The 21,107-nt window shown below is 40.0% G+C and overlaps 1 protein-coding gene across 3 annotated transcripts; it reads left to right on the forward strand.

Moving 5' to 3' along the window:
* The first annotated feature begins 22 nt into the window (after positions 1 to 22).
* ap1g1 (adaptor related protein complex 1 subunit gamma 1) lies at positions 23 to 19,304 on the forward strand. 3 transcript variants are annotated; one of them, XM_079166219.1, is made up of 23 exons: positions 23 to 121; positions 5,590 to 5,793; positions 5,890 to 6,014; positions 6,126 to 6,267; positions 6,409 to 6,505; positions 7,571 to 7,647; positions 9,263 to 9,358; positions 9,791 to 9,871; positions 9,960 to 10,058; positions 10,135 to 10,190; positions 10,293 to 10,406; positions 10,515 to 10,655; positions 11,114 to 11,168; positions 11,279 to 11,401; positions 11,510 to 11,599; positions 11,702 to 11,826; positions 11,943 to 12,047; positions 12,168 to 12,309; positions 12,759 to 12,885; positions 13,067 to 13,165; positions 13,279 to 13,439; positions 14,388 to 14,486; positions 14,641 to 19,304. In XM_079166219.1, the coding sequence occupies exons 2-23, from the start codon at positions 5,593 to 5,595 to the stop codon at positions 14,740 to 14,742; spliced, it is 2,457 nt and encodes an 818-aa protein (XP_079022345.1). In that variant the 5' UTR covers positions 23 to 121; positions 5,590 to 5,592; the 3' UTR covers positions 14,743 to 19,304. The 3 variants fall into 3 exon arrangements, with proteins under 3 accessions (XP_079022345.1, XP_079022347.1, XP_079022346.1); XM_079166221.1 differs by having other exon boundaries at positions 14,647 to 19,304; XM_079166220.1 differs by having other exon boundaries at positions 114 to 177.
* The last annotated feature ends 1,803 nt before the right edge of the window (positions 19,305 to 21,107 follow it).

Below are 21,107 nucleotides of genomic sequence, written 5' to 3' on the forward strand. Positions count from 1 at the left end.
ACCCTCCGCCTGCGGTAGATGTGCTGAGGCTGGAGTAGCCACCATTTTGCATGTCTAGTGTGTTCCTCCCTCCATTGCTAATAGAGACGATTCCAGTTATTTTCTGGCATCTTTACGGCTAGTAAGTATATTCTAAGATCAATATATCGGAAGAAATACACGAAAACGTCTTGACGTGTGAGTAACTATGTGTGGTTTGTTTGTGTCTACATTGACAACTCTCACAGCGGCGCTGCATAGGAAGTCGCAGCCCTCAGTGCACCGGGGCTGTGCCTGTCAGCAGCTAACTTAGCTAGCATGGTTAGCATAGTCATATAGCTGTAGCTATCTTGCTAACTAGCTAGCCTGGCTAACTACCTGCTGGGCTAGGGATGTGAAGCTCACTTAGGTGGTGTGGCTGTCTAATAAGTCCTAATAATCGTGACAACTCGCAATGCCAACTTTATGTTTTAAATCGTTCTAGCCAGCTAACAAGCTAGCTTCGTACCCATTGCTTTTTTTTTCAGTTGAGATTGTATTCGAACTAAATAACAGAGAAGCCAACGAGTGGTCAGGTAGCTAGCTAACGCCACAGAGGACTCGCTAGCTTGATAATTCAAATGCTTGAAGAAGGCCTGAACTGCATCATGTACTGATCAGATTCAGGTGTCATGCCAAGCCTGTGATGGCCTATCGTCTCAGTTCGACAACATAGTCGAATGCTGTGGATACAAACCTTCATTTAACGAAATCACGTCAGCCAAGGTGAAGCTGCTGCTGTAGTGTCAACCTAATATGTTCCCCTTTCACTGGAAATACTGGTGTTAGCTTGCTGTTAGCAGACTTTTGCTATGTGTCATTTGTGTTGGCTAAGTAACGTTACGCATCTGGCCTCAAAGCTTTGTTTTGGCATCAGACTTTACTAAATATGACAAATTGTAAACGTTTCAACGAAAAAAGTCAACGTCACAGTTACATATTCAGAAAGCGAACGATAGCTAGTGTAGCGTTGACTCCTTGTTTCACAAGTTTGTGACTTGGTGTTGACAACTTCTTTTAATTAAGAGGGTAACAATAAGACATGCGTCGTGTAACAAAGCTTATACGTCATCCGAGGAAGACCAGTTTACATAAAATCAGTTTGTGGGTAAACGTTAAGGAAGCTGTAAGTTAACTAGGAAGTGATTAAATGACTGTGACGTAAGGTTTGAGTGACTCCTGGGCATTTTTTGTCACATCCCTTTTTACCATTCCTAAATATTAGCTAGTATTACCCAGTGTTTGACGGGATACGGTTGTCTGATATCGACCCAAGTTCAAGAAATATCCAGGATTCAACAAAATCCAAAATTGTTCTTTGATGTTTAATAATTCAGTGTAATCCCATGACGACTAGAGTATATAATGTCCAGCTTTAAACAAGACAGCTATTACCTTAATTAAAAGTTAACCTTCAACTATGCCAACACAGTGACTATCGTTGTGGCATGATAGGTGAATTAAGTCGAGGTTTATTCACAGTAGGGCATGGGTCAATTAAACTATTCACACTACTGTGTCTACAAATCAGTCTCCCATACACTCTGGCATTATTGTTACTCCTGGTTTTGTCTGAAGGTTCTCAAAAAGACTCAACAGATTACTTCTTTGCATTATTTGATTTGTTTGCAATTCTCTTTTTGACTTTTTGACATTGTACTACTATAGTGACCGTCGCCACTGTCTTGATGACGCATTTGACTTGCACAGTGTCTGATTGTTACGCTCCTAGATTTTTGATTTATTGTTACTTCTTCTCTGTATACTCACAAAGTCAGAGGTAGAGAAAGTACTGTAGGTGATAGCTTTAGTTGTTTTTCAGCGTTGTTGCTTTGCGAGATTTACCTGCAGCCTAGTTTGCAACCTAACATCCAAATAACGAACTATTTGCTTAGGTTAAAAATGAGAAAGTAGAGCTATGAGGCCTCGGCTAAAGGACAGGAACCGTTGTTTACTCTGCAAACAGCTAGTTATTCAATTGAACTCCTTGATGCTGCATTCGGTTTTTGGTTTGAGATCTTTTGAGCAACTGCAGAGCCTCTACTGGTTCAGCTATTAAACCACGTGACTGCCAAATTGCTAGTATCAAGCTCAGTGATGGATCTTGGCTGTCTCCATCTTAAATGTGGTGCTGGACCTTGGTAGGAAGAGGAAAGGGGGGTGGATGTTTTTTTCTCAAGCTAACGAACACTTGCAGACTTTCGAACAATCCCTCCATACTGACAAGAAGACATTTTTATAGTTGGCTTCAACTCTATTTGGGTGAGCTGTGAAACACTGGTGTACGTTACAACAGCTTGCCAAATTTGGTAGGGAAAATACTTTTCCCCAGTGGTGGCTCTGTATATTCTTTGTCTTGTGTCCACCTAATAATCTTTTTGTAGAGTTTAACTGTGCAACTCTCTCCTGGAAAAGAAGGTAGTGGTGAATCTTGAATCTGTACTTTTGATTTTCACAAGTCCTCTTGTTATTCAATCGTCTAATGTAAAACTGTTTCATTTCTAAATGCTTCTAGTATGACGTCTCATACTTCAGGTCGACTGCTCCCCGTGGTACAACGGAGGTGTGGCATGCTTGTTGCTTGTTGCTTGTTGTCAGGCTCTGCAAGCTAATCTGGGCATGCTCTCCAACTCTCATGAGAGCAAAAGCTTGTTTTGAACATTCACAATACAAAGTACGCCCCTACAGGAAAGATGTGTTCAGGAGATTGCGTAGATAAATGACCCTTAGTGTTAGTCAGATTGTTAATGGTTTAAAGAAATGTTGAGGTGTTAGGGGTACTCACTCTGAAGAAGTCTAGAAAGCTATGATTTTGTCAGAGTGCTTATTTATTCCCTCAACTTTCTGCCGCGGGGCGTGGACCTTTTTGTCATTGTCACTTGGGCAAGATATCCCCAGCTACACTGAGCCGTTTTGTCCAACAAAAATCAGTATGGGCTCTAGTTACTCGTCTTTGTGATCAGCACCTTAATCTGTAATATGGCTATACCGCTGAACAGTTGGCTTTTTGTCTTTGTAGTAAGGTTGAGTGAAGTTGACCTTGGTGAGTGAACCCGAGACTGTTGAATAAACCCATCCTGTGGTCTTTCTAATCCACCTACGATGTGCTCAATTCCTCCCTTTTAATTCTTGTCTTTTAAACTAAATACACCAGTCCACTTCCCAGAAACGGTACCAGCATGACACTAATGTCAACTATGGATAACAATATGATGCGTCTTCTGATTGTAGAAGAATGTGCAGTTGTACAGCAATTGCAGGAATGAGGAACTGTAACTGTTATTAGCTCTCAGCAGAGGCTGGATTTACCTTCTTTCATGTGCAAACATTTGATTATAAGCACAGCGATGGAAAGGGAGTCATGATTTATGGAGCCCAACACTCGGCCCCTTCAGCTCAGGTAATTTAAATGGTGTTAAGACAGACTGTAGATCTCTGGCTTTATTAAAGTGTGGCCTTGCCCGAGCACCCTCCCCATCCCTCTTTGATCACAGTGAATTCATAGACTCTATACAAACCACCACCGTATGCAACAAAGGATGCCCTCATCCACTCTATGTCTGGATCCTTATTTCCATCAGTCGACTGGCATGGTTTCAAATAATTTAATTAAATCTCTGCAGTGAAAGTTAGCAACAAGAAAAGGTATGGCATTTTTCCGCTTTTCCCATTCAGATAGATTTATTGCAACCCCCACAGTACACTGGTCTAAAAAGAGTCAGGAGCAGCCAGGTTTTTCATGTAAGATACATTTAACGTTGAAGTTAGGTTAATTTAAAGCTCATTCTGCACAGTCGGCTTAATCTAAAACTGCTCAAGCAATTTTCGGAGTATGTGTCATGTGGGAACAGGAGCTGGAGTTGATTTTCCATGTAAGGCTCTCTGGCAATTAGCTAGCTCAGGACCTAGTAAGATTCCCATAAGTCTTAGTAATGGCTAGGCTCTAGTGGGAACAATGGCTGCAACATTTTCTAAGACAAATGCTTACAACACAGGTTTATGTTTACCAGTTTCACAGAGATGCAAAGCTGTCTTTGATATTATTCTTCCATTAAAAAAATCATAGCGGAGAAATCATCAGGCTGATAGATCTCCCCTATGAAAGTGTTTCTTTGATGCTTAGCATGACATCCAGCTGCAAGAATTACTCTCACAACTACACAACAAATATAAAAAATACATTATCAAGGCAGACTGTGTCAGTCGAATTCACAGCACTTTTTCTGCGCTGTAGTATTTGTATCAGGGAAAAGCAGAATCTATTATGCTTTGTGATCACTGAAATCCTTTATCTTTGATAAGAGAACCAAGGGTTTATAAAGTACTCAATGCAGTCTCACATTTAACAGAATGCCATTGTTCATGAGAAACGTTGTGTATCAGAATAATCCCATTCACTAGTTTATCACAAGTAAAACAAAAAGGGGTTTTATGGTATCTGCTCCGTCCAAATGCGCTTTTATGTTTCTGTCTACCAAAAGCCCACTTCAGCACTAGTTAGATGGAGAAAATAGATTTACTTGACAAGTAATTACCATCATTTCTGTTGCTGTAGCAGCTTAATTATGTACTGCATGCTGCCAGATAAAGGCTTCATGAGATGGGAGACAAAACGTACCTCTTTCAAAGTAGAGGAGGGGTCACCATTAATAACTTTCCGGTTTGATTTAGCATTGACATGTTGAGAACCCGCATGTCAACGTTTACCTTCACAGGTAAGAAACGACAGCGCTACAGAGGTTGTACAACAAACCCAGAGAAGACCTAAATGAAGCTACATTATAGAAAAAACGTCTCGCCCTGCTCCATTAACGACTTTTAATTCTTTAAATTCTGTGACAAGCTTTTATTAATGCAATCACCTTGCCTATGTTGCCTGTTTTAAAGAGGAAGTACGCATAGTGATGGTCATTTTTTTGGGGTGTGTTCGTACATGTAAACACAAGATAATTTATTCTTGCTACTCAGCATGTACTCATAAATATTTAAACCTGGTCCTTGGGCTTAATTCATGTGTGCTCTCTGAAGCTTCTCTGGGGAATATAGAGTGTCACCTGTCGCTCTCCTTTCCTGCTGCACTTTTAATACTATTTAAACATTGCAGCTCTAAAAGGGATTTTCATCTATTTGGTTATTCATCATTATCTTTTGCCGATGGTGTTTTAGGAGTCAAGTTTACTCCTAAGAAACACTAAGAATTACATTTTTTAGCTTTTTGGTTTCCCCTTATTAGTTTAAGTTGGTACGTTTTACACGCACATAGGAAACCTGGTTATTAGGAGAACTCTTATGAAGGCTTGTTTACATGCAATGACTTCATAACTTATTACAATTAAGTGCAGCTGGTCAGCAGTCAAATTTCTTCCATACCCACTACCATATTTTTGAACCAATGCTTATATATTTTAGGCGTAGAAGTGATAAGATGCTGCAGTGCGACACATTGTATTTATCCTCAAGTTGTCTTCATTAGAAGTTCAGCTTTTCTTTTCTTTTTTATGTTATAGTCTCGTCTTGTGCCAGCCCCGAGGCAATGAGTGCCAATCTGTTTCCTTTCTTACTGTTTTCTAGAGAATGCCAGCTCCGATCAGACTGCGGGAGCTGATCCGGACGATCCGGACAGCACGGACCCAGGCAGAGGAGCGTGAGATGATCCAGAAAGAGTGTGCTGCTATACGCTCGTCCTTCAGAGAGGAAGACAACACGTACCGGTGCAGAAATGTGGCAAAGCTACTTTATATGCACATGTTGGGCTACCCGGCTCACTTTGGGCAGGTATGTTTGGTGATTACTGGTTAATGGAGGAAGCTTTTTGGATTCCCAGTGACATTATTGTTGCAAAGTTTACATCCTCTGTGACTTGCTTTCCAGCTGGAGTGCCTGAAGCTGATTGCGTCCCAGAAGTTCACCGACAAACGAATAGGTTATTTGGGAGCTATGCTGCTGTTGGACGAGAGGCAGGACGTCCACCTACTCATGACAAATTGCATTAAGAAGTAAGTGGAGGCAAATGTACCTTACCTGCTGCTGTAACATCATCCAAAATGTTTGTTGTACCTATATTTCTGTGTGTCCATGACTCATTCAGCTCTCTTCTCCCGACACAGTGACTTGAATCACAGCACACAATACGTCCAGGGCCTGGCCTTGTGCACTTTGGGTTGCATGGGCTCCTCAGAAATGTGTCGTGACCTTGCCGGTGAGGTAGAGAAGCTGCTCAAAACATCCAACTCCTACTTGAGGAAAAAGGTAAGCCTGATCGATACTTTTTAAAATCTGTGGTTGACTGTTCATGAATGAAAATGATGGCGAAATATGTTGTTAAATGTTGGACCCTTTCCTCATTGTGACATTATTGTTACAATGTTATGTCTAAATATCTGTTGACAGGCAGCGTTGTGTGCAGTTCATGTCATCAGGAAGGTTCCAGAACTTATGGAAATGTTCCTTCCAGCCACAAAAAACCTGCTGAGCGAGAAAAACCACGGTAAGTGTAAACGGTTTGTCAGGATGTTGCTGCCTCGTGGGGACGTGTGCCTCTCCTACATCAATGCAGAGGTTTTCCTACTTCCTGCCACTCACAGTGCTTTGCTCAGTGAAGGCTGGTCAGCTCATGTCCTTTTTTGTGGTGTGCTTTGCAGAGGAGAGTGGAGTTAATAAGTCTGTCATAAGAACAGTATGTCGCAGGAAAAGATCTTTCGTTACGGTGCCGAAATTACATCGTGTGGCAATGCAGTAGGGATTGCTTCAGATAAAACAATTTGAAAATGCATGTGTTTTGTTTGCTATTTTTCTGGATCATTGTTTGTCCTGCAATTAATAATACGAACATTAAATGGAAGATGGTGTGACATGGCCAAAAGATACACAAATATGCACTAAGCTTTGTCAGGAATTGCTAACGCAAACTAATTTTTAAACATCCAAAGAAATGTTGGATTCGTAATCATGCATGTTGTAATTAGACCATATATGCATATTCACGTTTACAGAAACAACTAACATAATCGATGATATGAATGTTATCTTACCTGTAAAAATAACAATTACAGAATTGATTACTTATAATGTGTCAAAAAGTAACTTCCAATTCCAACACGTTAGAATGAGACATATTTCTGACTGTGTTGTGCAGCTCAGAGCTCACCGCCACTGCTCTCCACTGCAGTCACTTACATGATTAGTTTTCAACCTTGTAACATTCGGATGAAGTCACAAGAAAATGATTAGACCGTGTGATATTCTTAGAGATTTATGATGCTGTCCCCTGATGTTCCCCCGCAGTTAATCATATGTATGCTAGTCCATCATATTTCTTTGCCAAACTGAAGGGTCTCCAATCAAATGCAATACAAGCGCACACTCCTGCGGTCATGATGTGCATTCAAACTCCTGGATCTACTATTCAAACCGGCCCTCCTGAATTTTTATTGTATAATTTGTATCTAAAATACTTACCACTTGCATAGTCACTTGTGCTTTGAGGTCTGGATGCCCAGCAACTCTCATGTCAAAATATGAATGTAACCTTTTCCTTTTTCTATTTCCCCAGGTGTTCTCCATACATCAGTTGTCCTCCTCACTGAGATGTGTGAAAGAAGTCCTGACATGCTGTCCCACTTCAGAAAGGTAACGACACATTCTCTTACCCAGAGGACCTCGCTGTAGTTGCTTACGCATTTGTCTTAAGCTCACGTCACATTTCATTCTCCTTTTGCGTACAACATTTCCTTTTTGGTAGAGCTAAGCTTAGACAAACATGTTAAACTTTTGAGGCGACAGGTTTGCTCTACATTCAAAGTATGTCTCAAGTCTTTTATCTCCTACCGCTGTCTTTTCCTCTTGTGTTTCAACTGCTGCTGTACCTCTTCTCCTCCAGGTGTAAAACTGTGCCAGAAGCACCGCCCCTCATGCTCATGATCTAAACATTATTTTTAAGCTTTCTGAAAGTGAATGATTTCCAGTTTCCCCTCCCTAACATCTACCTCATATTTTTTCTGTCATTTGTCTTTGTTACAATTCCTGCATTGTGTTAGAATGAGAAGGTAAGAGTACATTCTGATCTCATAGCTGGTGCATGCTGTAAATAGTAATCACGCCTCACACTCACCTCAGACGTGATGTTGAGTAATGTCATGTTGTGTTTTAATTTCAAATTTTAATTTGCTTAACTTGTACAGTGATCATTACAATGTCCGTGTTTTTGAAAATGATGAAATGATCTTATGGTCCATTTGTCAGACACATCTCTCACTATTGTTGTGAGTGTAATTTTTGCCTAATGTGCAACTCATTTGATCACGCTTTTATTTAAAAGCAGTTGGTGGGTGTGTTCACATTAATTGCCACAGGTGTTGTCACCGGGAACGGATGATTTCCACTGTGTCTGTGTCACTGTTGGAGGGGAGCTTATTTGTCATGTCAGTTACTGTCTTAGTGCCCCATTCTGGCATTTTGGGTTGCTTGTTTGTCATCATACCCACAGCAGAGGAGACGATTTATTATTATTTATCCTGTAAAGGGAGCTGGTCTCAAACATGTTCAGTGTGGCAGAAAGTCGCAAACAACTTCAAACCTGTTTTATTTACAAGCCAGTCTTTGTGTTTTTTAGGCCTAACGCATCCTACACTTATCTATGTTCTGGATGCAAAGAGATGAATTGATGCCTAATCTTCTAATTTCATGCTGGATAAGACAGCATGCTGTTTCCCAAAGTGTTGTAGTGTTTCTATAATTCTACATTTTGATAACTTTTTTCTTAAGCCATTGAGAAATTGATATTACATATATGAGAAAATTGATTATTGCGGCAAGACCATAAGTTTCCTATCTTAATACAATTCAATTTTTGTCTTAGTATTGAATTAAACTCTAGTTTTAAATCTACATATGTGTATTTAGTGTCACTCAGAGCTTACAGACGTGTGTATGCAGATTTTCTTTTTCTCTCAAAGCCAGATGTTCTAACCCAATATATTTGTACGAGTTATGGTTTTGATTTCACAACTTTGGCTACTCAATCACCTATCAACCATTTTACTCGACCTCAAAAAGAGAAAATCCCAGCCCTTTTGCTTTTGGTATGAGTTTGGCTGGCTGCCACTGTCGATGACAAATTACTAACTTTAACAGTTAATGACGAACGTGATATCAATGTTAAAGAGGAAAAGTAGAACATTTGAGAGATCTACTCAAAATACTGTGACACGTCTCCTTTTCTGTTCTGTTGTTGGTCTTTTTGTAGCTGGTCCCTCAGTTGGTGAGAATCCTGAAGAACCTAATCATGTCTGGATACTCTCCTGAGCATGATGTGTCCGGCATAAGCGACCCTTTCCTGCAGGTAAACCTCTATCTGGCGTGATGAGCAACCAATGATCAGAACTTGTGATGTGAGCACGGCATCAACTGGAAGTTCACAGTCAGAATTGCAAACGAGTGAAGTGTTGAACACTGAAATGCTGAATGATGATACAATGAGTGATCCATCGTCTGACAGACCATGTTGATACCATTTATTTTCTGACAGCATTTGTCTCCTCACTGTGTAGAGTTTAGATAACTTCATTAGGACAAACGTATTAAAGAGAATGAAAGGAATATTTAAATTTAAATGTACATACATTTTTATGAAACAGAAAGTTTACAGTCAGAATTACAAACGAGTGAAGTGTTGAACAGTGGGACAAGAGAAATCAGAATTCAGCTGTGGGAGTGAATGAGGCGCATCACACATGTCAAGTGATCTGACCGGACTGTTTCTTTCTTTCCTTAGGTGCGGATATTGAGACTACTGCGAATTTTAGGCAAGAGTGACGATGACTCCAGTGAAGCAATGAATGACATTCTTGCACAGGTTAGAAATGAACTTGATCAGTGGTTTTCGGCTAAATCTTCTCAGGTTGAGTGTTATATTAATAAATGCATCGTATTTGTACTTACAGGTTGCAACGAACACAGAGACGAGTAAAAATGTAGGCAATGCAATTCTCTACGAGACTGTGCTGACTATAATGGACATCAAGTCTGAAAGTGGACTGAGGGTGAGTTCATTTGATTTAAAGGAACTCTTTGTTTGAGCATTTTTCTTCGCGGCTAAATTTTCTTTTTATCTCACAGGTTTTGGCCATTAACATACTCGGTCGCTTCCTTCTAAACAATGACAAAAATATAAGGTAACTAATTAGCTTATTGTACTTTTCTTGTCTGCATTGAGTCATCTCAAATGCTGTTATTCATTCCTTATGATATCTTTTTAATTTAACTCACCATTTCAGATACGTGGCATTGACATCTCTACTAAAGACTGTACAGACGGACCACAATGCAGTGCAGAGGCATCGGAGCACCATTGTGGACTGTTTGAAAGACCTGGATGTGTCCATCAAGAGGTGATTCACAAGTGCATTACACTGACTATGGATAACACCCAAACTATCCGTTCTTGCTATGTAGCCACGTTGTTTCTGACCTTTTGGCTACTTTTCATTGTTGTGTAGACGTGCAATGGAACTGAGCTTCGCCCTGGTGAACGGCAACAACATCAGAGGCATGATGAAGGAGCTGCTCTACTTCCTGGACTCATGTGACCCCGAATTCAAAGCAGACTGTGCATCAGGAGTCTTTCTAGCTGCGGAGAAGTATGGCACTGACACACAGACTTCACTTCATATCACATCTATGCTCAGCTGCTTTGTTATAATTAGATCTATTAGATAGTGACTTCATCATGGGTGCGGTTTTAAAAGAGATTTTCAGCTATTAACTTTCCTTTCTTCCAGGTCCAGGTTGCTAGAACCTGACAGAAGTAATCATCTGTATGAATTCGATAAATGCAGACTAAATATCAGTATATACACATTTAGTATCTAAATATGAGTTATGCCTGTGAAGAAGAAATAAACATCAAGCTAAAATGTGTGGTACTGTAGTGGACAGAGGACGGCTAACACTGAAATGATGATACAATGAGTGATCCATCGTCTGACAGACCATGTTGATACCATTTATTTTCTGACAGCATTTGTCTCCTCACTGTGTAGAGTTTAGATAACTTGGCATGTTCAGGATTTGGACTAATCAATGTATCATGTTGCAGGTATGCCCCTTCGAAAAGATGGCACATAGACACCATTATGAGAGTCCTGACAACGGTATGTATATTACAAACACACTTCAGTGCCTCTCATTTCTTTGATTGTTGGTTGGAAACAAAGAAACACTTGTTTGTCTTTGTCATTGACGTCTGTGCTCACCCTTACAGGCAGGGAGCTATGTGCGAGACGATTCAGTTCCCAACCTCATCCAGCTCATCACCAACAGTGTGGAGATGCATGCCTATACGGTCCAGAGACTTTACAAAGCACTGCTTGATGACATCTCACAGGTCAGAGCAGTTCTGGTCTGGATTTGGGACATCTCTGTCTTTGAAGCATACAGTCATACTAGCTTAAGAATGCACCAGAATGGACTTGTGTTTCTCTGTTTTCTGTAGCAACCTCTAGTGCAGGTGGCGTCCTGGTGCATAGGAGAGTACGGGGACCTGCTAGTATCTGGACAGTGTGAGGAGGAGGAGCCCATCCAGGTACACCTTGAAGAAGCCCAGTCAGTGTGCACAAACCTCAAACCCGAGAGAAACACCAGATCATCAGATGTTGTGTTTTTCTTCTCTTCCTTTTGATTTAAGGTGACTGAGGATGAAGTTCTGGACGTGCTGGAAGGCCTCCTGGTGTCCAACCTGTCCACACCTGTGACTCGGGGTTATTCCCTTACTGCCATCATGAAGCTGTCCACTCGCTTCAGCAGTGTGAAGTGAGTACATTACATTACATTCATCCTTTACTTTGAAGCTTTGCAAATCCTTTGAGTGCTAAGGTGATAACGTTTCCCCTTTTCTAACCTGTCAAATTTAATTTTTTTTGTTTCAGCCGAATCAAGAAGGTGGTTTCGATATATGGCAGCAGCATCGACGTGGAGCTTCAGCAGAGAGCGGTGGAGTACAACGCGCTGTTCAAGAAATACGACCACATGAGGTGAAACTGCATTACACATCAAATAATCACAACTGCTTTGTACCCGTTTGTAGATACGGTGGTTGTGTTTGGTGCGTCTTTTGTCTCCCTCCTTATTGCTTTCCTGTTCTTTGACTTTAGGCCAGCTCTCCTCGAGCGAATGCCCATTATGGAGAAAAGTGCTTCCAATGGCCCCACAGAGATTGTTCAGACAAATGGGGAGACAGAGCTCTCCGTTGTAGAATCAAAACATCCACCACCCGTCACCCAGCCAACCAACCAGGTGAGAGATTACTTTATGAACAAATTTAACACCATGCAAATATGGATTTGAGTCACTAAATAAACAGTTAACAGAATACTTTGTTGTACCCTGTGCTGTAATATTTTTGTGCAAAAAAAAAGGTTGACTTTACCAAACTTTGTTGTTTTTTGACTATCGTTTTTTTTTTAATGGTTAAAGAATTTGAAAATTATGAATTAATGTCTCTTGATAATGAATAATTATTAGGGCGGTTTTTGACCAGATACATTTGTAGTTGACTAACACTAAGATTTTGTAAACTTAAGTTTCTCCATGAAGAATCGCACAAAAGCCAAAGACAGAAATGACCGATTTGTGGACAGCCCTAATAATTATTTTATTGTTGTAGGATAATTGTTTTTTAATATGGTGTATACATAGATATTGCAGGTGTTTGATCATGTCCACATGTTGTCCTTGTTCCCCAGGCTAATGATTTATTAGACCTGCTAAGTGGTAATGACGTGGTGCCAGTAATCCAGACCACGATGCCCACCAAGCCTGCCTCAGCTGGAGGAGAGCTGCTTGATCTGCTGGGTGACCTCTCGCTAAGTGGTAGGATGCTCTCCTAAATGCTCTCTAGGACCTGGACTAGACTTGTGTTCTCCCCCAGTGTGAATGTAGTGCCCACCCTGTGCCTGCTCCTGTTCAGTACTAACGTACTGCTGACACGGTCTGGTTTTGGTATAAAGAAAGTGAACAGAAGCCCTTGTGTGTTGCTGTCGCCTCTTTCCAGGCGTCCCGGCTCCTGCTCCCTCTGTGCCCTCTTCCCAACCCTCTTTCCTTCTGGATGGCCTTTCCTCACAGCCCCTGTTTAATGACATTGCAGCTACAGGTGAGAGTCTGTTGCTCCCCTTGACCACCCACCTCCAAGTATCGTCCAATGAAATATCCGTAATCGTGTCTCTAAATCTTTGGCTGGTTTGTTCCTCTGAAATCTCTATGTAGCTATTCCTCCTATGACTGCATACAACAAGAACGGGCTGAAAATAGACTTCACGTTTGAGAGAGCTAATCCCAATCCAAACATCGCCGTCATCACCATCCATGCTTCCAACTCAACAGAGGCAGATATGACAGACTTTGTTTTTCAGGCTGCAGTACCAAAGGTAAGCAGGCACAATCTCACAATGATATTACGTGGTATGTTTTAATGCATAATGGTGTTCATGACTGCTGAGTTTCCTGTGTCGTATTACAATGGGAATGTTCTTCAGTTCACAACGTGCAATGGCACTAATGTGTACATCATGTATGCCGAACCTACAAATATACATTTTGGATCTGAAAACTAGTCTTTTACTAGTTGAAATTATTCATTAATACAATTTAAATGTCTTTGGTATGCTATTTTCAACTGTATTAGGAAGCTTTAACTAGTTCTGTAAGTTATATTTTATTTTAGGACTACTTTGACTTTTGGGTAAAAGCCACCACTTTTCGTCTCTTGTTTGTTCCCCGTGTTATTCTCGAAATTCCGTTCAACTACCCAAAAATGATGTATTTATCTCTACTAATAGTTACAGATTTTAGAAGTTATATTTATTGCAAGTCTATCCGACCTCACGAGAGTAGCACATGTAAAGTGCCACCACAATCTGTTGTTTCTGATGTCTAGAATTTACATGATATTGTGTCTATGATGTATGTGTCTATTATGTCTTAAACAGGACAGGAAAGTATAAAACAAAACATTCGTAAAATACTCTTTCAGTATGATTTAAGTAACTTGCTGCCAGTATACACCAGGCAGTCCTAAGAAAGATGCTTTTGCCTCACTCTATTATAAGTTCAACAACTAGAGGGACAGATCAGCTATAGAGGTGTTTATCAGGGAGATCTGGCGGCCATGATGGATCAGGCAACAAACACAGATTGAGTGACGTTGGTTATTCTGCATTGCCTGTTTTACGATCACATTCTCTGTTTGATTTGATCTGAAGTTCCATCAGTTGTGGTCAGTGTGTGATCAATGTAAGCATCCGTATTTTGACCCCAACTCTCAACGGGCATCACCAAACATTCATATACCGTTGTTTCCCCCATCTGTTTGTCAGACATTCCAGCTGCAGCTCCTCTCCCCCAGCAGTAATGTTGTCCCAGCACTCAACCAGGGAACCGTCACGCAGGTCATCAGAGTCCTCAACCCACAGAAGGTGAGTTTGTCCTTCACAAATTGTGTTTTATTTCTTTTTGTCCTTTTTGAAGCACACTAAGCGTACATTTAAGACCTGTACAGTCGCAAATGATAAGCAAGAATGTCCTTTTTTTTTTTTTTCTATAAACATGATCATCCTCACAAAATTTCAGCAACAGCTTCGAATGAGGATCAAGCTGACGTACACCCTCAAAGGCTCGCCTGTGCAAGACCTGGCTGAGGTGAATAACTTCCCTCCTCAGTCCTGGCAGTGATGAGCTGCTCCTGTCGCTCTTAAAAGCCCCGACCAAGGGAACTATGAAAACGATTCTCCTTTCACCTCCCTCCTCTCTTCCTATGGATCCCCCCCCTTCCCCCGTGACGTCACTGCAGCCCCGCTGCCCTCGAGTTGGGAAGCAGCAGAGCATCTAACACAGGAGAAAAATACAGATGTTACGAAGACCCTGTTGACTATTGACATCACCAGAATAATTGGGAAAACATATCAATCAATGAACTTTCTTTCTTTTTTTCTTTCTTTCTCAATTGGTTTCCATCGTGTCTTTAGTGTAGTAGTTCTGTTTTCCACATAAACCCTCGCTCGGCACCATCACGACCCACAAAAGCACACATGCACCCCATTTCCTGTGGCACACTTCACATCCCGAGTCACTGTAGAGGAACAGTGTTGCCCACCATGAGCACTGCAGTAACCATAGTCTTATTTTCATTTAAAATTAAGCTAAAATGCAATTGAAACACTTTGCTCCATTGATATTAATGATTGGCTTTTCATTCAGGTTTGTATATGAACCAGTGCAGTTGTAAACGTCTTGGTAACCTTTGACCCTCCACACATCCTTGGTGATATCATTTGTCAGATAGTTGTATTCATTTTGAATTACATAAATTTCCTTAAAGCATGTTTGAGCATTTTGTAGGATCACAATTGCACCTTTTATTCAAGCTCTGGTTGTAGGCCTCTCACTCCTCTGTTTGTATCAGGAAGTAGTCTACATTTGTTTTGACACTGATAAGAGCTTTACAACATCCAAGATGCCCGGTTTGGTTTCAGATAATGTGCCCAGACGTCCCCACACACAGCTCTCCTCAAATCATCTCATCGTTGCTTTTAGTTTTCGATCTGTATAATAAATCCAACGGTTACTTGCTCGGCGTAGTTTGGGGAGGTGCATTCATTAGGATGAATGAAATCCAGGCCCAACATTTATATCAATATAAGCCGAATGCATTTGTGTTGGAGATCTGCGTTTTAAACTTTTCCTGCATCCGTGTCATCACAGTCTAGCTCGCAATTTAGATACATTTCAGATTTGTTTAACCTGGATGAACTTGGTCACCATGCACATACATGTAAATGAAGCTTGTTATGAATGTAGTTACATGCACTGAATGCTTTTTTTTTTCCCTCCCCTTCAAGTCTTCTTTCTCATGGCTGTCTCTGTGATGGGGACACTCATCTTACTGGCACTATTTTTGTGAACGTTTGTTTGATTTCTGCAGTAATTTGACTTAATTATTTATGCCTGATCTCAAAGTGATGTGCCTTTCTGACTTGGCTGGATAAAAGCCCCTGAACTATTGAGTTCTGTATGAGCTTCGTTTGTAAGTCTGCTTGTGTGCTCATTGGTTTTTTTGTTTTTTTTAATCTGAGGGAAATGGTCTTGATGGATCTAAAGCTGTAAATCACTTAATTTAATAACTTTATCTTGTTCACTTCTGTATCTCATAAGTTAACAGTCAGTCATCCATTAATACCGGCCTACCTGGATGTCCACATGTCTTTTTGTCTTTGTTTTGAGAGAAACATAAATTATAGCGACAAAATATTTCTTTCCCTATATTGTGTGGCAGACTTTCCATTAAGAATGCTTTAGTCCTAAAACAAGCAAATCTCAAACTTGAAGGCAGCTAGTAGACTTTTCATAGGCCGGCTACAAGGTCTCAAGTGTTTTCAAACAGTCTGAATGTTCCACTGAAGTGAAATATCATTAGGACGCCCACAAACGTTGAAGTGTGAGTTGGGATCACTTGCTGAGGTACTGGGACTTGTGGTGACTGTATGATTTCTCGGCTTCTCCAAATCCGAATTCTGACCATGCTGTCGGGGGCAGTAACCTTAATACCTCACGATGTTCTGTCTTTCTGTTCACTTTGAGTTGCAGTAGAGTGACAGCTTTGTTTCGTCATTAATTGCAATCAAGGGGAGCATCTACTTAGAGAGAAACTAACGGTAGTCTGTACATCTCATTACTTAACGAGCTTAGCGGCCCTGCGCTGCCGTGTTGAGATCCTCGGATGTTCAATCAGGCTGTTTTCTTTTCACTATACTTCACTGTCTTCTAACTTCTGTGACCAAATCAGAGAGACTATTAGCTTTGGAAATATTTTTGAGCTATATGTGTATATGGAGGAAATTATTGCGGTTTAACTTTTTTTTTCTGTTGACAAATGCTATATTGGCTTTTTTTCTGTACATATTGAGGGCTTTTACAATTTTGTCTCTTGTACTATCTTTCATCATTTTTTTAGATACCATTTTCTAAAAGAATTCCAATTATTCACGATGTATATTGTCTAAATAGATCTAGTCAACATCAGCCTAGAAAGACTTCCCTGTATCATCACTCACTCATTGTAAAAGATATATGATCTGCTGCCTGTACATTGTATATAGTTGTAAAACAAACAAAAGCTGATCAAATTAAATAAAACCCACATGAAGACTAAAAAGATTAGCTAGGAAGTATAATTGTATGCTTATATGTACAAAAAAAAGAACCCTAAAAGGATGCAATTGAGCTGCATTTGATTTACCATTCTTCCTACTTCATTCATTATCGGATGTGTCATCTTTACTTTTACAAAGATGGTAGGCTACTGGTCGGGGTTCCTTTTGGATGTTGGAATAAGGGTTGGATCTCTCTTAACAGATGTCTGAATGATGAACTACTGAGAAACCTAAGCACAGTGCTGCACAACTGCAGAAGTGGCTCCTTGCTTCGTCTGCTTCCCTAACCCCCTTAAATGCCTCGTGTATCCACGCCCTCCTTCGGAGAGGAGCAGCTTCCTGGCCTCGTTTGGTTTAGCTTTCTGCACACTTGACAATTTAAACTATTAAACTCCTTTCAACCTACAAATTGATTCTTGAAATGATGCCCTGTGGTCTTGGCGTGTTGGCTCTCACGGTTGCCTGTTACCTTTTTGCTGCCATGTAGCACCTTCTTAAAGGCATTATGTCTCAAGCAAGCAAGTGCCACACTCATTTTGTTCATTTTCCCAGTATGGCCAGTAGGTTTAAATTGTAATAGAGTTTTGTCTAGAGCTGATAGACATATTACTGTGCTAAGTGGTTCCAGATATGTATGTATGAGCAGCCGTGTCCTTCCCTGGATCTGAACATTACAAGGCTTCTTTTTTTTGGCTTCCTTTCCTTTTCGTCCCTTTATTGTTGACCTAATTTGCCTCTGCACGGCACAGCTTTCAGTTTCTCTTTGCAGTCACTGATACAAAAGGCGGGGCTGTAACACATCATGTCATCTGAGCCCTCACTGTTTTAAATTCAACTTTACATGGCAGTCAATCACGGCAGGATTTGAGGAAGGAAGACAGCATTTTTTTCTTTTCTGTTCAGACCTTTTTTTTTGTCATTATGGATTGCTGCTTTACCAGCCCCAAAACAAACCTGGGACAAGCCTGTGCTACAAGATAATGACCACAAGGGGGAGCTGTGCAAAATGGAAGGCTGACGGGATGGGAAAGGAAGCATCATACATCAATTCCTGCAACGTTTTTGTTGGTGGTGTTTGTATCGTTTTATTCAACCAGTATGTACCCTTGTTAATCACATCTGATCAGTTCTTTCAATTATACCGTAAATTCATAAAGGTTTAAATGTTGGAAATGAACCTAACAGTGCTTTGGACACTAACTTAAAAAGGAAGAAAACAAACAAACAAATACCCATCAGCGGTGTGATCAGCGTTTTGAGGTGATATTAGGGTGTGAGGTTATATTTGTGTGTGTGTGTGTGTGTGTGTGTGTGTGTGTGTGTGTTTGTGAGTTTGTGAGAGAGATTGTGTGTGTGTGTGTGTGTGTGAGAGATTGTGAGACAGAAAGAAAATAATCATGCTTGAAGGAGCGTGTTGGCGTTACATGTCTTATCTATAGGACATGATTTTTGGCTGCAAATTAATCTTTCAGCTTCTGAGCTGCATGTGAAAACCAGTGTAAATAATGTCATTTCTACTCTTGACCTGAGACTCTTTTTGAAATGCAAGAAAAGTTAAATTAAGCTCCGTCACACCACTGTCATGGGTCAGTACTAATATGTACTATAGGAGGTTGTTCAGATAGTGCTCACAATATTGTTAATGTTTTTTAGAGTGGTGAAAGTGCACATCCTTCATTTGGGTTCATTTGATTTGGATAATATGATTATTTTTTTAATTTGTTTGGGTGAATTCAGTGTGTCAAGGGCTTGGAAGAGCATCTGAATTGCCACCCATGTTCACGTTCCCTGTTGAATCTAAAATGCATCCATTGTATTTGGAAAACAAAAACTGTTTGTAACCCCAAGGCCTGTCCTGACTGTAAAACAATATGGTGTCTGATGTGTTGGGGGGAGGGTGGAGGCATGAGGTTCACTTTTTCCAGTCAAGTTTGACATGTTGAACTGAATCCCAGTTCCATAGCTTCAACGTGAGTGTGAATGTCAGACTGAAATGATGATTAAAGATGAGAAGTTGTAAACTATTAAATGGGATATTTTCAATTTATGCTGTGTATTCTTGTCTTTGGGTTGGCGAAAATGATCAAGCAAATAAAAAGTCAAATAAAAATCTAGTTTGTTTTCTTGGTTCGGGGATGTGGTGTAACAAAAGATGTCACACAGGTCATCGGGTGTAATTAGAATATTAGTGCTATATGCTCATTATTAGGTTTAATAGATTTTTGCATCAATGACTTGATTTCTTATATCACACTTAGCACACGGTGGATTGTTATAATACTGTAATAAGTAGGGAAAAAATAAAGCTCGCAATTAATCGATCATATAATCTGTATTGGACTAAATAAAAAATAAATTATATTGGCAACTAGCAGACATGTAGCTGCTTGTATCAACCATCTAATAAATTAACAGGCTATTAACATAGCATGATGGGCCTCTGGGAATCAAACCTTCACCATATTGTGTGTACTGCAGTTTCAGAGGGTGAGCGGGGATCTGTGAAGAGCTCAATTTGAATAAGTTAAAGAGTACCTCATTTTCATGGAAGACATATTGACATATAGTTAGAGTACAGGTGTGAGTGATAAAGTGATTATGGCTGAATTCCATTTAGCTGCTTCAGTTTCAGGGTCCTGAGACCCAAATTAAGCTCCTCCCAACTAGTTAGTGATATTTGTGCACTTTGTGCAAAATGGTCTTTGGTTTCACCGCCAAGTGTAACAAAGTTAAGTTAAAAAAGAACATAAAAATACTAGTTTTTAAGTAAAGGAAGATTCTTATTATGCTAGCTTTGTGTTTCAGCTAGCGTTAGCTAAATTAAAGCTACAGAAATTAGACTGTTTTCTGTTAACGCTAATGTTATTAGTTACACAACGGTTAACGTTAATATGAATAACGTTGAACTATATTAAAACGTGTCTAAAATGATGCAAAAAGAAGGCTAAGCTAATGAGTTTGAGTATCATATGGTATTTGCAAACATTAGCAACAAAAGATTTGTATGTTATCTAGCTAATTAAGCTAGCTAGCTAGTTAGGGTAACGTTAGCTAGCTTAACACAGGCCTTAAACAACCAATTTAAAGGATAGCCTACAATTTAACTACGTTCATAAAACTTCTTAAATCCTGCAACGTTATGTTAGTTCTATTTTCGGCATCAAGGCATCCGTTATTAAGGAATATTTAAATACTAAACTTGTGACTTCATTTATGGTTGATAAGCTTGATGTTTTATAGTTCAGTTGTAATAACCATGTTATCTGACGTTAAATAAATAAATATTGTTCCAGATGCACCACAGTTCTTTAGCAGAAGCTAAGTGGTCAAAGCAATATATATGTTTACCTGATGTATCGAACTAAACAGAAAAAGCTTTTCTCATTGGCTAGTTAGATGTGAACAAACATAATAATCATGTTTTATAACTGATCTATAAAACATTGATAAAGACAAGTTACAGTTTATGAATAATTTCTTAATTATAATTACTTCCACAATAATTTATTTTAGAGGGGGCGATGTTAAAGAAAATAGAAAACTACATTATTACATGATTGTTATACCATGACAAATATAAACACAAACTACAAAACCCAACAGGTTTTAACCCCGTGAGTAATTCAAAACACGCCCTCCAAGGGCATATATCGTGATGTTTCGTTATGAATCGCATTAAGTGGTAAAACTCTTGCTTTCATGACTAATACGCCTCTCCCTTCAAATAGGGGCAGGGGTATGAATAATGAATACCCTGAACCCGCCCATTTAATGTTTATTGATCAGCTCTCCAGCAGGCCTATCTGACAGCACTCACATCCAGTCTGGACATGGCGTCGCTGCACCGACACGGGATGCGTTTTCACCTCTCTGTGGGAATTCGCCAGT

Source organism: Pholis gunnellus (assembly GCF_910591455.1).
Source record: "Pholis gunnellus genome assembly, chromosome: 1".
Classification (NCBI taxonomy): Eukaryota; Metazoa; Chordata; class Actinopteri; order Perciformes; family Pholidae; genus Pholis; species Pholis gunnellus.

Excerpts from the sequence above, each read along its gene's own strand:
- ap1g1 (XM_079166219.1), top strand. The coding sequence starts at position 5,593 with ATGCCAGCTCCGATCAGACTGCGGGAGCTGATCCGGACGATCCGGACA. Across the intron at positions 6,506-7,570 it reads GCTGAGCGAGAAAAACCACG|GTGTTCTCCATACATCAGTT; the intron begins GTAAGTGTAAAC and ends CTATTTCCCCAG. Across the intron at positions 11,402-11,509 it reads TGCTTGATGACATCTCACAG|CAACCTCTAGTGCAGGTGGC; the intron begins GTCAGAGCAGTT and ends TGTTTTCTGTAG.